We start from the raw sequence: 12,465 nt of genomic DNA, 5'->3' as shown, positions 1-12,465 counted from the left end.
AAGGCTTTTCAGGGAGTTTTTGGGACATCCTGATAATAATGAATTCCAGTAGTCCAGCCTGGAAGTAATAAATGCATGGACTAGTTTTTCAGCGTCACTCTGAGACAGGATATTTCTAATTTTAGAGATACTGCACAAAGTGAAGAAAGCAGTCCTACATATTTGTTTAATATGTGCACTGAAGGATATATCCTATTCACAAATGACTCCAAGGTTCCTCACAGTGTTACCGGAGGCCAAGGTAATGCCATCCAAAGTATGTATAATGTAAACAGAACTGGTCCTATAGCACCGAACCCTGTGGAACACCATAATTAACCTAGAGCATGCTCTAATTGTTGTAATAAAATGTTATTGAGAACAGTATCAAACGCTGCACTGAGGTCTAGCAGGACAAGCACAGAGATGAGTCCACTGTCAGAGGCCATAAGAAGATCATTTGTAACCTTCACTAAAGCTGTTTCTGTGCTGTGATGAGCTCTGAAACCTGACTGAAACTCTTCCAATAAGCCATTCCTCTACAGATGATCTGTTAATTGTTTTTCTGATCACTCTTTTAAGAATTTTTGAGATAAAAGCAAAGTTGGAGATTAGCCTATAATTAACTAAGACATCTGGATCAAGTCATGGCTTTTAAAGTAACGGTTTAATAACTGTAAGCTTGAAGGCCTGTGGTACATAGCTGATTAATAGAGATAGGTTGTTCATATTTAAGATTGAAATATTAATTAATGGTAGGACTTCTTTGTGAGTCCAGCATTACTCACAAGTATTAATGATTGTAGTGAGGCCTACTGTAACTTACAGGTAACCTGCATTACACAGTATTTACACTTGAAACAGCACTTACGCTAAAATATTTATGTAAACATAAAAACTTTTGTTTTATAGCCTAAAACAGCCTAAATAAAATGAGTAACAGGAGTGCCACTGCCTCCATGTTAATACATTTAACCTGCTACTTCAGTGCAACACAGAGAGTGGTATTTTTCCTGAAATGAAGAAGTCATTTATGTTAACAATAAGGAGCATTTTGATTGGTGTAAATACGGCCTAAATGTGAAAACATCTTTCAGCCCATGTCAAGAAACACCTCTGTATAAGCTCATCATCATCTTCAGTGCTGCAATCAGCAGTGTACGTGTTGGAACATATTTTCTTTTTTGAAGTTTTACTGATGTGTTTAGATTTGTTTTCATAGGCACGAACAAGGAAAGTGACTTTGAAATCAGTGCCTTCAAAGCATTGTGCAGTTTTACAACAGTACTTACACTGCCTGGTAAGGGGAACTGCTTAAAGGACAAAAGCAAAGTAAAAAAAAAAGTCTTGGGGTGCACTTTAATTTAATTAAAATATTAATTAGAAACATGTATTAACAAAATTAAATTAAGAGTAAGAACTTCACTAGAAGAAGAAACTGCCTACAGTCTTTTGTTTACTGACTGCACTGTTTCAGGACAAAAAGACCATCAGCAACAACTTATTGTCTTAGCATAAATGAGGCTAGATGTGCAGTTTGTAGCACTGTAACACTATTCACTGTGCCGGCCCAGCTGAGAGACAAACTCCCTAACACGAAGCATGGACAATGGCGTGCTCTGTCCACGTTAGTTGCATGGTGACGATGATGACTAAATTATGGTGAGAGAAAAAACAGCTGAGGGTTGTGCTGAATGTGATGCAGCAAATAAACTATCAGAGCAGTTTTTTGAGGGAAAAAAAACTTTCATAATAAATTATATTTCTGATTTGACTTTTCAGTTCTGTCTGCTTTCTGTTCATGTTTTAAGGAGGTTCAACTGTTAACTGGACTGATTGCAATTCTGAGTAAACGAGTTCAATTTGAACTGCAGCAACAATAGTAGCTGTGTGCTCTGGATGTATGGCAATGACGTCTCACACTCTACTTCTATCCTTCACTTAGAAATGTTTTCTTTTCCTCCAAGTGTTAAAGCTCTACGAACAGCTAAACTTTGACAAAAGTCTAATCTTGTCAATCTTTTGCAGCATCGCACTATCAGCGAATCCCTGAGCTCCTGCAGTGATATATTATTAAAATGCCTGTAAAGAGCAACGTGCTCATACAGTCATATCTTAAGTCAGTTAGGTGCACATTAAGCCAGACTACACTTTGGTTGCATTTTGGCACCTCTCGATCTTTGTTGCGCAGCCCGGTTGACCAAGCCACATCACTACCTGGCATCACTACATTTAAATGTGCCAATAACTTGACTGAACTCAGGCTCATAGCAGCTAAGTACCATTCTAGGAACTAGTCTCTGGAAATCTGCAAGATGAGATTAATTTCTCAGTAGTGAATTTTGGTACAAATTTTTTTAACTCAAAAGAAACATCAAATCCAAAGGAGTATGCTACAGCCAACCTCAACTTTGTGAAACAAAAATCATGTTTGAAAAATGTTACCATGTGGAGAAAGCATTTATTCAGTAACATTATTTCTGAAGACTGCAGAAATTTAAATGGAGCAGTTCAGTAATAAGTGAGGGCTTATAGAAACACTGTACTCTTATATGTACTCTTACAGAAACATTACCTGTTTTTTTAAAGGGCTTTGTGTTTGATCACAGCTCAGGACTAGTGCTGGGTATCGTCACTGATTTCTAGAATCGATTCAATTCCGATTCACAAGGTCCCGAATCGATTCGATCCATGATTCGATCCAGTTCAATTCGATTCGATTTGAATTGGGGAAATTTTGCCTCAGAGAGTCAGAAATATTATAATTCAGATCATACATCAGTACATTTCCATATTTTTATATCTATAAAAAGAAAGCTGAGACTTTATCAAAGGTGTGAGCATCACAGCAGATGCCTTTGTGTCAAAGTAGCTGAAGATAAAACACAGAAAAACATGAAGGCGACTTTCTTGGCCTGGGATTTTATAAAAATATTCTGCAGTACATCAAAAACGAAAGAAAACCATTAATCAACATATGAACATTACCTGATGCTGCTGAAGTGAAGCAGAGCAAAGTTACAGAGGTTTGATTAGAGACACAGCTAAGCGTTTTGCAATTTTGCATAATTTTAAAAAGTTTAAATTTGTTCAGAAGCCTGTTGAACAGCAGAAATGAGGCTTTGTTTTTGGAAGTAAGTAAAAGGAAAAATAACAGTGTCTGACAGCGCTGTAAACAACGGTAGACTTGTGCATAGTAGGCAAGCGAATAATGCAGAAAACAGATTTTTAGACGGGAAACTGTTCTTGAAGTACACTGAGAGAGAGAGAGAGAGAGAGAGAGCTGTGCATGAAGTGGGATTTTATTTTTATTTTTTTTATCGTGGTGGAAGCAAAACAGCAAAAGTCAGAGGGAATTCATGACGATGTTTATGTGAAGCGCAGTTTGGAGCTTCTTTTGCTGCTGGTTCGGTCAATATTGTTTGGAGAGAGATCAAACTAACAGCTTTACAATCAGCGCAAAAAGGGCGTAAACACAAAGCGCGGACCCGCCGAAACATCAGAATCAGCGAGCTGTCGGCTTTCAGCCCCGACTGTCCGTGCCGTCGGGTGAGAAAGGCGACATCTCACTGATTCTGATCCGTCAGCGCTTTGTTTTTACGTCTTTGTGCAGAATCCGTGTTCCTGCTCTCATTTACTGTTTTAGCTGTTTGGTGGTTGTTGAAATCTTGTGAGGTTTCACCTGAGATTCTGGCATTTCTCAGGTGAAATTTATTTCGGCCAAAATAAATTTAGATTAAAAAATCGATTCAGGATTTTAATGAATCGATATCACGTTATCCAAGCCAGAATCGATTTTAATTGATAAATCGATAATCAAAACCTACCCTACTTGGGACCACACTGAAGTGACTATGTGGAAATTTGCTGCACAAAAAAGACAATATCATATTCAAACCATACTCCAAAGATATGTATTTTTTTCTTTTATTAATGTGATATTTCATTTTGTAAAAAACAACAACCCCAAAACAAAACAAAACAATAAAAACTAAAAATTGAATGTTGCATGAATTTCATGGAAAATGCTTTTTAATGAAATCTTTATTTATACTAAATTATAATTCGGTTACAGTTTCTTAAAAGGACCGTTTGGAGAAAGGGAACTGACTACTATATAAATTTACTTCAAATTCAATTGAGTTTTATTTGTGTGGCATCAAATTACAACAGTGGTTGCCTCAAGGCACTGTATATTGTAAGGTAGAAACCTACAATAATATAAATACAATCTTAAAATCTTTCTTTGAAAGGTTAGTGGCCAATTAGGGGTTGCAGAGGGGCTCCAGCCTATCCCAGCTGCTAGAGGATAAGAAGTGGGGTATACTGTGGACAGGTCACCAGTGTGTCAAAGGGCCAACAGACATGAAGTCTATTTCAATGTAAATTTCTTTAAAAAAAATAATTATATACTTTTCTATAATTAACTACAATTTTTGACAGAAAGAGAAAAAAAACAGTTGTGACTGACTATATTTAAAACATCTAGGTACTGCACTAACTGTTACTAATGTCTGTACCACAGAAGGAAATGCTGGTGGAGCTAAAACAACTGCATATTTACGTGAAAACATTTCTGCACAACCACGGGTAAAATTCGCTCCTCTGGCTTTGAAAGTTAAACTGTGCAGAGGAGAATTACAAAAGTATCTGTAAACAAATTGAATTACGGTACAAACTCTCGTGACATCAGAAATGTACCAACCATGTCTTGTTTCAGATTTTGTAAACAGTGACAAAAAGTAGTTTACAACTGATCTCAGATTCAGTAAAAATACCAGTGAGTTCATTAAAAATGCTGAGGTTTTTGCCAGTGGCTAATACTGTTCATTCAAATATAGAAAATCTTTTAACAGTTAATAGATAGAGAGCAGGTTCATTCGGTGAGTCAGTAAACATAAGCGTGTTCAAGAGTTTGGGGTGTTTTAAAAACAAACAAACAAAAAACTATCTGCTGATCCCATCAGATGAAGCTCAGTCTCAGGGTCTGTGTCCACAGGAGCCAAACATTCCTTTCACTGCAGCCATTCCAGCCCTGCCGTACATCGGGTTGTTTTAGACAATTCAGGGCGTTTGGTGTAACACCTCTCATAATGGAACAAACTGTAACTAACTACTTAATATATAGAATGTTCATTTTATATATAGTTGTATGTCCTTTGAATTATCTCAGATATTTTAGAAACAAGTTTTTGCTAAGCTTTTGAATTGAATGTTTGTTTGGGTTTAAAATTGGGGAGACAAGGTGTCTCACTCAGGTGTAGCTCCACTCTTAGACACTGTAGGAGAGAGCGCTTGTCAATAATCTATCATATCATCGCATCGTACTTCCCCTCTCAAGCGTCGAGTGCTGGAAAGCAGGGTCAACCCTTGCGTGCAAAATCATAGCTATGGATTGGTACAATGGCAATGTTGATTATTGACCTCAGTAGTTTGTCCCCACAGCAGAGTAGGTGGCAGAGGTGGATGCTTCCCTGCGGGTGGTATTGAATGGCGACAGCTCAAGCTCGGTGGTGGTGCACTCATTGTCAATGTTGCTAGTGGCAGTGGTGGGGGAGTGGGGCGGGCCACATTCGTCGCAGCAGCAGCAACAGCAGTCCAAGAAGGCTCTGGCAAATGGCTGGCATAGACAAAACAGCAAAACGGGCGTCACAGCCGATTTGCAAAAGAGCATCATCTGACTGACAAGGTGCAGAATGTCCAGGGCTCTCCTGGGAATGGTGGCCGCCATATACACATTAATGATGTTGCAGATGTTCTCTGGAATGATGCAGAACCCATAGAGGATGGCCAAAGCTACCACGGCACAGTTCATCTGGCTTTCCAGCTGAAGCTGCTTCTTGCCCCCACGGACACAGGCCCACTCGGCGTTGCGGATCTTGCGGGCAGTCGCTAGTGAGCTGCAGATGGTGAACAGCGTTGGCAGGCAGAAAAAGCAGCCAAAGTACCACCAGAGGCGTGCACTGTTGTAGGTGAGCCCCAAGACATAGAGTGTGTCCGGGAGGTCTGTTGAGATGCGAACTACACAACGTTCACATGGTGTCACATCAGGTGGCTCGTCGTCCTCAGTGACCAGCTGTCTGATCAGCAGCTCAGGCAACGCCAGCAGCAAAGCGCCCACCCAGATGACCGCCAGCTTTGCAGTGGTAGATGCCCAGTTCTCGATCATCTCATAATAGATCTGCACGTTGGTGGCTGCCCGGAAACGATCAATGCACAGAGCACACAGTGTGAAGGTTGTGATCCCAAGAGAAACCACCTGGGAGAAAGGCTAGAATCAGGTTAAAAGTTAAAAGTACAATTTCATAACTGTAACAATTATGTGAAGTAAAGTAAAAATAAAAAGTACTTTAGACCAGAATTTGTCTCTAACAATGTTAGCATTAAATTCAAATAAATCTAAAAAAAAATTAACCATGATAATATATCAGAAATGTGTCTTAAAAAATTGTATATATATTTTTTGTATGCATAAATTGTGTGTATTTTTTATGTATAGATGGACAGTTTGCATCATTTTCACATTTGTACTAAATACAATATTCCATAGTCACATTTTTTAGTTACACTCAAATTAGATAATTAGTTTTGAAACAGTTTCAGCTAACCAGACTATTTATGAGTTCTTGGTGCTAATGAAGCCTCCAAACACTTGTTTTTATACTCCAATGTTTTCAGCTTTTATACAGGAAGCCTGGCTACAGAACCTGAACACAGAACTGTCAGCAGAGTTTTGGGAAAAAGCAATTTATACATTTATTTGACCACTTTGTATTGTGGGCGTGTGTCAAGGGCAAGAGGCAGGATGGATAATCAGAAACTGTGTGTCTTACCTGTTGCTGGTGCGAGTGGTATCCCAAATTGCTCATTCTTAACTTGTAACAAACGTGACACAAGAGCAGTCAATCATTAGTCTCCGCCTCTCCCCCATGATATACACCCACAATGCAAAATCAGGGTCAAAACTGTCATATTGAAAAAAAATTAGATATAATCAATTTAGACTTTAAAAAAGGTCTTCATAAAAAAACTAATTTTATGTTGGCCTGTTCCAAACTGGATAAATCAATTAAAGATCTAAAATCAGACTCGGCAGAGTTTTTAGGTGTGTCACACCCACTGTTGCAATGTTTTTATTTACAGTGTTCACTTTGATCAGGCTGTTCACTTTTCAGCTTTTCAGTTATCTAGCTTTTGGCAGGACCTCCTGATAAAGGATTGGCTGATTGGCTGATCAGCTCCAGCTGCCCTGCCAGCCTCTCTGGCGCCATCCCTCCTCTGCAGTGGAGCCGCATACCACACCTCGCTACATTAGGTGACAATAAGGCGAGGTGATGACGTCAATAAACTCATGTAGGTCACTGCCTCAGACAAAAAGCTTCCACTGCTAAGAAGCTTAAACACAATAAATAAGACCTTTTGTCTCCAGATGTCACATTAAAACCCTTTCAGTTGTCACAAGCTGCAGACATGATAACTTGCTATGGGAATTTAGGTAAGCACCAATTGAACAACAACTGTCAGTGTCTCAAAGGCAAAGGTATGATGTCTTTTGTAATAGAGTCAGTAGAAGAGATGATATTCAGATAAAAAATGTTTTTTTAAATAAAATAAAATAAAAATTAAATGAATACATTTGTGAGAATAAATGCTTTTAAAAGTGAGTCAGTCCCTGAAGAGTCATGGTATAAAGGTCCAACTTTAAAGCAGAAATATTTTTTTATAAAAAACAGTTTGACTGAAAGGAATTTTTTCCCTCTGTATCATGGGTACATTTCATTTATTACCCATCTGGATACTGGTTTTAGGGGTATCCAGAAACAGGCAGCTGTAGCTGATGAGTGTCAGCTAAACCTCATCTCTTTTATGTACAGCCTATTGTCCCTAACCTTTCTTATGAAATCATTAATATGTAGGGAAACAGAAGAAGTTATGAAAACGTTCTGATTGCCCCAGGGTTTTGGACCTGGGGTTTTCTGTTATAGTCTTTGAATTTTTGTCATTATTTAACGTTCTGTTGGCTCTCAATTTGATCCATGTTGTTTTTTTTTGTTTGCCACAATATGAAGCATCGTAGACCACGGGTCGTGGTTCGATCCGTAGTTCTTTCAGTCCTCATGTTAAACTATCCTTGTAGAATATGTAGCAAAAAGTGCTCCTTTGAATGGATGGATAAAGCATATTGTAGCGCTTTGAGTACTCAGGTGGAGTAGCAAAGTGCAGCCTATTTACCGTTTAGTTCTTTGTGTCAGTTTCTGGTTATTTCCATGTGTACCCCTTCCTATTTATTGTTTTGTACAGTTTATATCTTTTTTAAGCCTGGATTATACTCTGTTGCGGACACAGGGACCTCACACCCCAACAACCGAGTAGATATTACTGTTAAGCAGGTTTTAAGCCTGGATTATACTCATTTATTGGAGACCTGATGTTCACATAGTTAATGCATTGGACAACTCATGAGGTCACAAAAAGAGGCAGGCATGCAGACCCCCACACTAACTGTCTGATCACAAAATTTACGTCACAGGATCACAGAAAGTATAGACTCCTCCATCATGAACCGCAATGTCAAGTCTTTGTGTTTGAGGCTGCCATCTGTTTAGTCACTTTCTATTTTTACTTTAGCAGTCTTTTGTCATCTGTGCTTCGTCGTCTAGTTTTAGCAGTGGTTCTCCACCTGCCCCCTACTTGCCTCAATCATTGTCTCTTATATTTATTGTCTCAGTCTCTCTTTGTCCTTTGTTCCACTTGTTGTGTTTTCCATAGCATTTCCCAATTTAGTAATTATTCCTTCTGACTCCTGGGTGTTGGCTTTTGCTTTGAACCGTCTATCGCACATTCATTAAAAAGGCTCACTTTAGTAACCTTCATCTTTTGCTTACAGCATTTGGGTCAGCAAAACTACAACCAGTTTCCAGGCAGGAAATGACAGTCTTGTGTACTTGGTATTGAGTTTTACTTCTCCTGTCTCGTTGATATTAATTTGTTCCGTTCTGTGTTCCTTGCTGTCCCAGTCTCATCTGCATTTATTCTTGTGACTTCTCATCCCCATCTGTGTAGTTCTCCTGTTCTCCTCCATGTAAGTTAAGCCTTGTTGCCCATGTAGTTGTGTTTTCCTATTTTACTATGGTAACCATTGCTCTCTGTGGCTCATGTTGTTTGCTTCCTCTGCCTTGTTATGTCTATAGCTTCCACCCGTGTGTCCAGCCTGTTGCCTCTCCTCTTGATATCCAGTGTGTACTTATTATCTCTGTCTTCTGCTGTCCTTTGTCATTGTCCTACCATAGTTGTGTGCTCCTTGCTACATGTTTTCACTATTATGTACCTGTAGTTTTCCCTAGAATGTATATTCCTGGCTCCACTTGATTTAGTATTTTGTCTTTGGATGAAACTCCAGCACTAAAGCTGTTCTTGAGTTCACGTGTGGCCTCCATAACATGCAGTGGCACATATGTAGAGTAATTTTTTAATGTGATATTATATTCGATTGAGCATGTTGGGTTTGACCAGAAATGTAATTTTATTTCTCCTGAAATTATGCAGTGGGTTAAGATGAAACTCTACACACACAGTGTGGGTTTCCAAGAGGAACATTTCATGTCAACTATCATATATACGATGTTTAGTACATTTTTAACATGACATTATTACATCCCTTTAAGTTTTTCAATTTGAGCAGAGTTGACCTTTAATTTTGAAATAAAATTTAGCACAGATGTAGAGTAGATGAGCCTGTGGAGAAATGTATTGAAAGTTTCATGTCAACTATGAAGAGCCACTTTTGATTAATGTTTTGAACACGTGTTGAAGTTGAGAATAATGTTCTTTTAACATGTCAGGAATTATGCACCTGGCTGAGAAGGAACTCTGTACAGATATATTGTGGATGCAGGTCACATTTCAAGAAATCATGAATGAAAAAGCTCATTACCAGCAAAATTGAAAAGAAGATAAAATGAAACTTGGGGATTAGGGGGAAAAGGTCCTGGACCTGGTCCTGGAATAAAAACTGATATATGGACTGACTCACTTTTGAAGCCAGTCTCAGGTAGTCATTGGAGGATTTATTGTGTATTGAGGAGGAGAACGAAGGAGAGCGCTTTGTGTAGATGCGCAAAACAATTTAGAGGTTCACTTGACCGCGATGGTCTCACCTGTAAGATGAACTCGGCTACAATTATATCTGCTGCACCATGAGGGACTACCAAACCATCACTACCCCACCACCCTGCCTCTCACCTCCAGATAGGGGATAATCCTGCATGAGAACTCTCCCAGCAGCCATTTCTTGGTGAGCTCATGAAACACCACAAGCGGCAAGCAGAAGAAGATGATGACGAAATCCCAGAGCGCGAGGCTGGCTAGCAACGAGTTGGAGATGCTCCTCATGTAGTAGTTGTGACATACAATACACATGATCGACACGTTCCCAATGATGCCCACTGTAAAGATGAGGGCGGCGGTTATCAGTACAGCGTAGGCTCCGTACGACTCCGCGGTTACCGGGTAGAATGGATTCTTTACCTGCTTGCGTCTGGTTCGCGTGTTCACCGGAACGAGCCGCGTGGTGTCGGGAAAGTCCGGGAGAGAGTTCTCGTCCTCATAGTCACTTGTATTGAGTCTGAAGGGGGGGTCGGCTTCTAGCTCCTGCGCCATGGCCACAGGTAGCGGTTCGCTGTGCGTCGCCCTGCCGGATACGGCAACCCGCCTTTGCCTTCGTGTGCGTCCACTCATCCTGCGCGTGCAGTTGTGTCCATGCTGGGTTTGTTTAGACACTTCATTGCTCGGCTCATCTTTATCATTTTCTTTCGTGCCTAAAACTAAAACTTCTGGTAAAAATGACCGAGTTCCACTTTGGGCATCACCTTCACGCAGAGAGCGCCTGGTGATCTTTTTCTCTGGCAGCTCAGACGACGAGGAGTTTAGAGGAACCAGCCATGAGGCTTCTGCACTCGTACTGCGTGTCCCCCCACGGTCCTCCTGGCTGACTGTGCGCCATCTCCGGCTGTGCACATTCCTTTCAACGGTGGCGGATTTATTATAAGGACTAAACGTCGTCTTTGTTTTGTCCCAGTGAAGTTGACAAACGACGGCCTCGCTGCACAGCCACAAACACAGGAGACTCAGGGCTGCACACATCCTCATGGCTCTGGCTAAACCGCAAAATGAAACCGTGTGATCGATTGATCCATCTCTGGGTTTTGATAGTTTTTAAACTCAAATCTGCCGCCAAACCGTCAACTTTCTTTCATTTTTGTGTACACAGAGCTTCCTCGAAGTCTTTGGCCGTTTAAGAGTGCTGCACCTTTCACGTTCGGGTGCGTCCCAGTGCGTCTCCAGTCCGGAGGCATCACCGGTGAGAAAAAAAAAATCTAATCGGAAAAGTTTTTAAACTGGGCTGAAAACTGTGAACTAAATAAGTAAATCCTCAGCGTCAGGAATTGGGTGTTGGGATGGAGAATTCCTGAGTAGGTCCACAGTACGTTTCTGCACGCGTGGCAGGTCCGGAGCGCCCGGGGACCGGAGTGGAGCACCGACGAATGCGAGACACGACCAAGCTCGATGTGACAGAGCGTCTAAGAAGAGGAGGAGGGAGGGGGACTAGGGCCGGGGGTGGTGGTTGTTATCGTCTCTTTAACCTGCTATTGAATCCCACCGGATACTACATTAAACCGTCCAATATTCTAAACGTGCTTTGGTACCGATGTGTATCGTCAGAAAAATGATGTTTATGGTTGCTCCAGAATTTGGAAACATGTTTATTTCATTTATATTTTTGTACTTAAGAGTTCATGTGAAAGGTTTTCAGGCACTAAAGGGGAGCATACGAAAAACAACAACAACAACAACACATATAAGTTGAAACTTCCGTTAAAAGAAATGTGTTGTTGTTGTTTTACTCTTGTGTGCCATCAGATAGAAAATTTGGGTATTAAATAGTGCACTAGTACTGACCTGTACTATTCAAACTTAAACAGGATTTAAAGGTGCACATGATGCAGACATGAATTGAGCCTAGTGTAAAGGAGAGTGTGTGGTCCTCCTTGGGCTCTCGTGCTCTGAGGGGCCTCGGGATGTCTGGGGCCCGGATCTCCTCCATGCCTGCTTCATGTCCTGGGGGCAGGGCTATGGCTCCACACACCTACTATTAGACACTTAGGTGGAGAAACCTTATAAATACCACACACACACACGCACACACACACACACAGGTGTACAAACAGGTACTCACAGACACGTCTTGGTTGGCTGCTGCCTCTAAACATATCGTGCTAATGTGCTGCTCAGTAAGATTCAGTATTTATTATTTACTGTTATTTATGCTTATGTTGGTTGTTACTGTGGTTTCCCTGCTGTGTTTTCGTTTTGCTTGTTTGTTTTTTTAGCAGGTGGTGAAGCAGATTTTCAGTGTCTTTTCTCTCTCTATCCCTCTTCTCCATTTTTCTTTCCCTCTCTTTCTGTTAACTCTCTTCCCAACTTCTC

General features: G+C 40.5%; 1 protein-coding gene across 1 annotated transcript; it reads right to left on the bottom strand.

Moving 5' to 3' along the window:
- Nucleotides 1–2,885: 2,885 nt before the first annotated feature.
- On the bottom strand, nt 2,886–11,512 carry gpr37a (G protein-coupled receptor 37a). Its single transcript, XM_085462721.1, has 2 exons — nt 10,222–11,512; nt 2,886–6,238 (listed from the first exon to the last, which is right to left on the bottom strand). The coding sequence occupies exons 1-2, from the start codon at nt 11,125–11,127 to the stop codon at nt 5,405–5,407; spliced, it is 1,740 nt and encodes a 579-aa protein (XP_085318847.1). The 5' UTR covers nt 11,128–11,512; the 3' UTR covers nt 2,886–5,404.
- Between the last annotated feature and the right edge of the window lie 953 nt (nt 11,513–12,465).

This window comes from Copadichromis virginalis, linkage group LG7, assembly GCF_057382275.1.
Source record: "Copadichromis virginalis isolate Kocher_CV1m ecotype Utaka linkage group LG7, C_Virginalis_male_GT1.1, whole genome shotgun sequence".
Classification (NCBI taxonomy): Eukaryota; Metazoa; Chordata; class Actinopteri; order Cichliformes; family Cichlidae; genus Copadichromis; species Copadichromis virginalis.
This window is presented reverse-complemented; position numbering and strand designations above follow the sequence as displayed.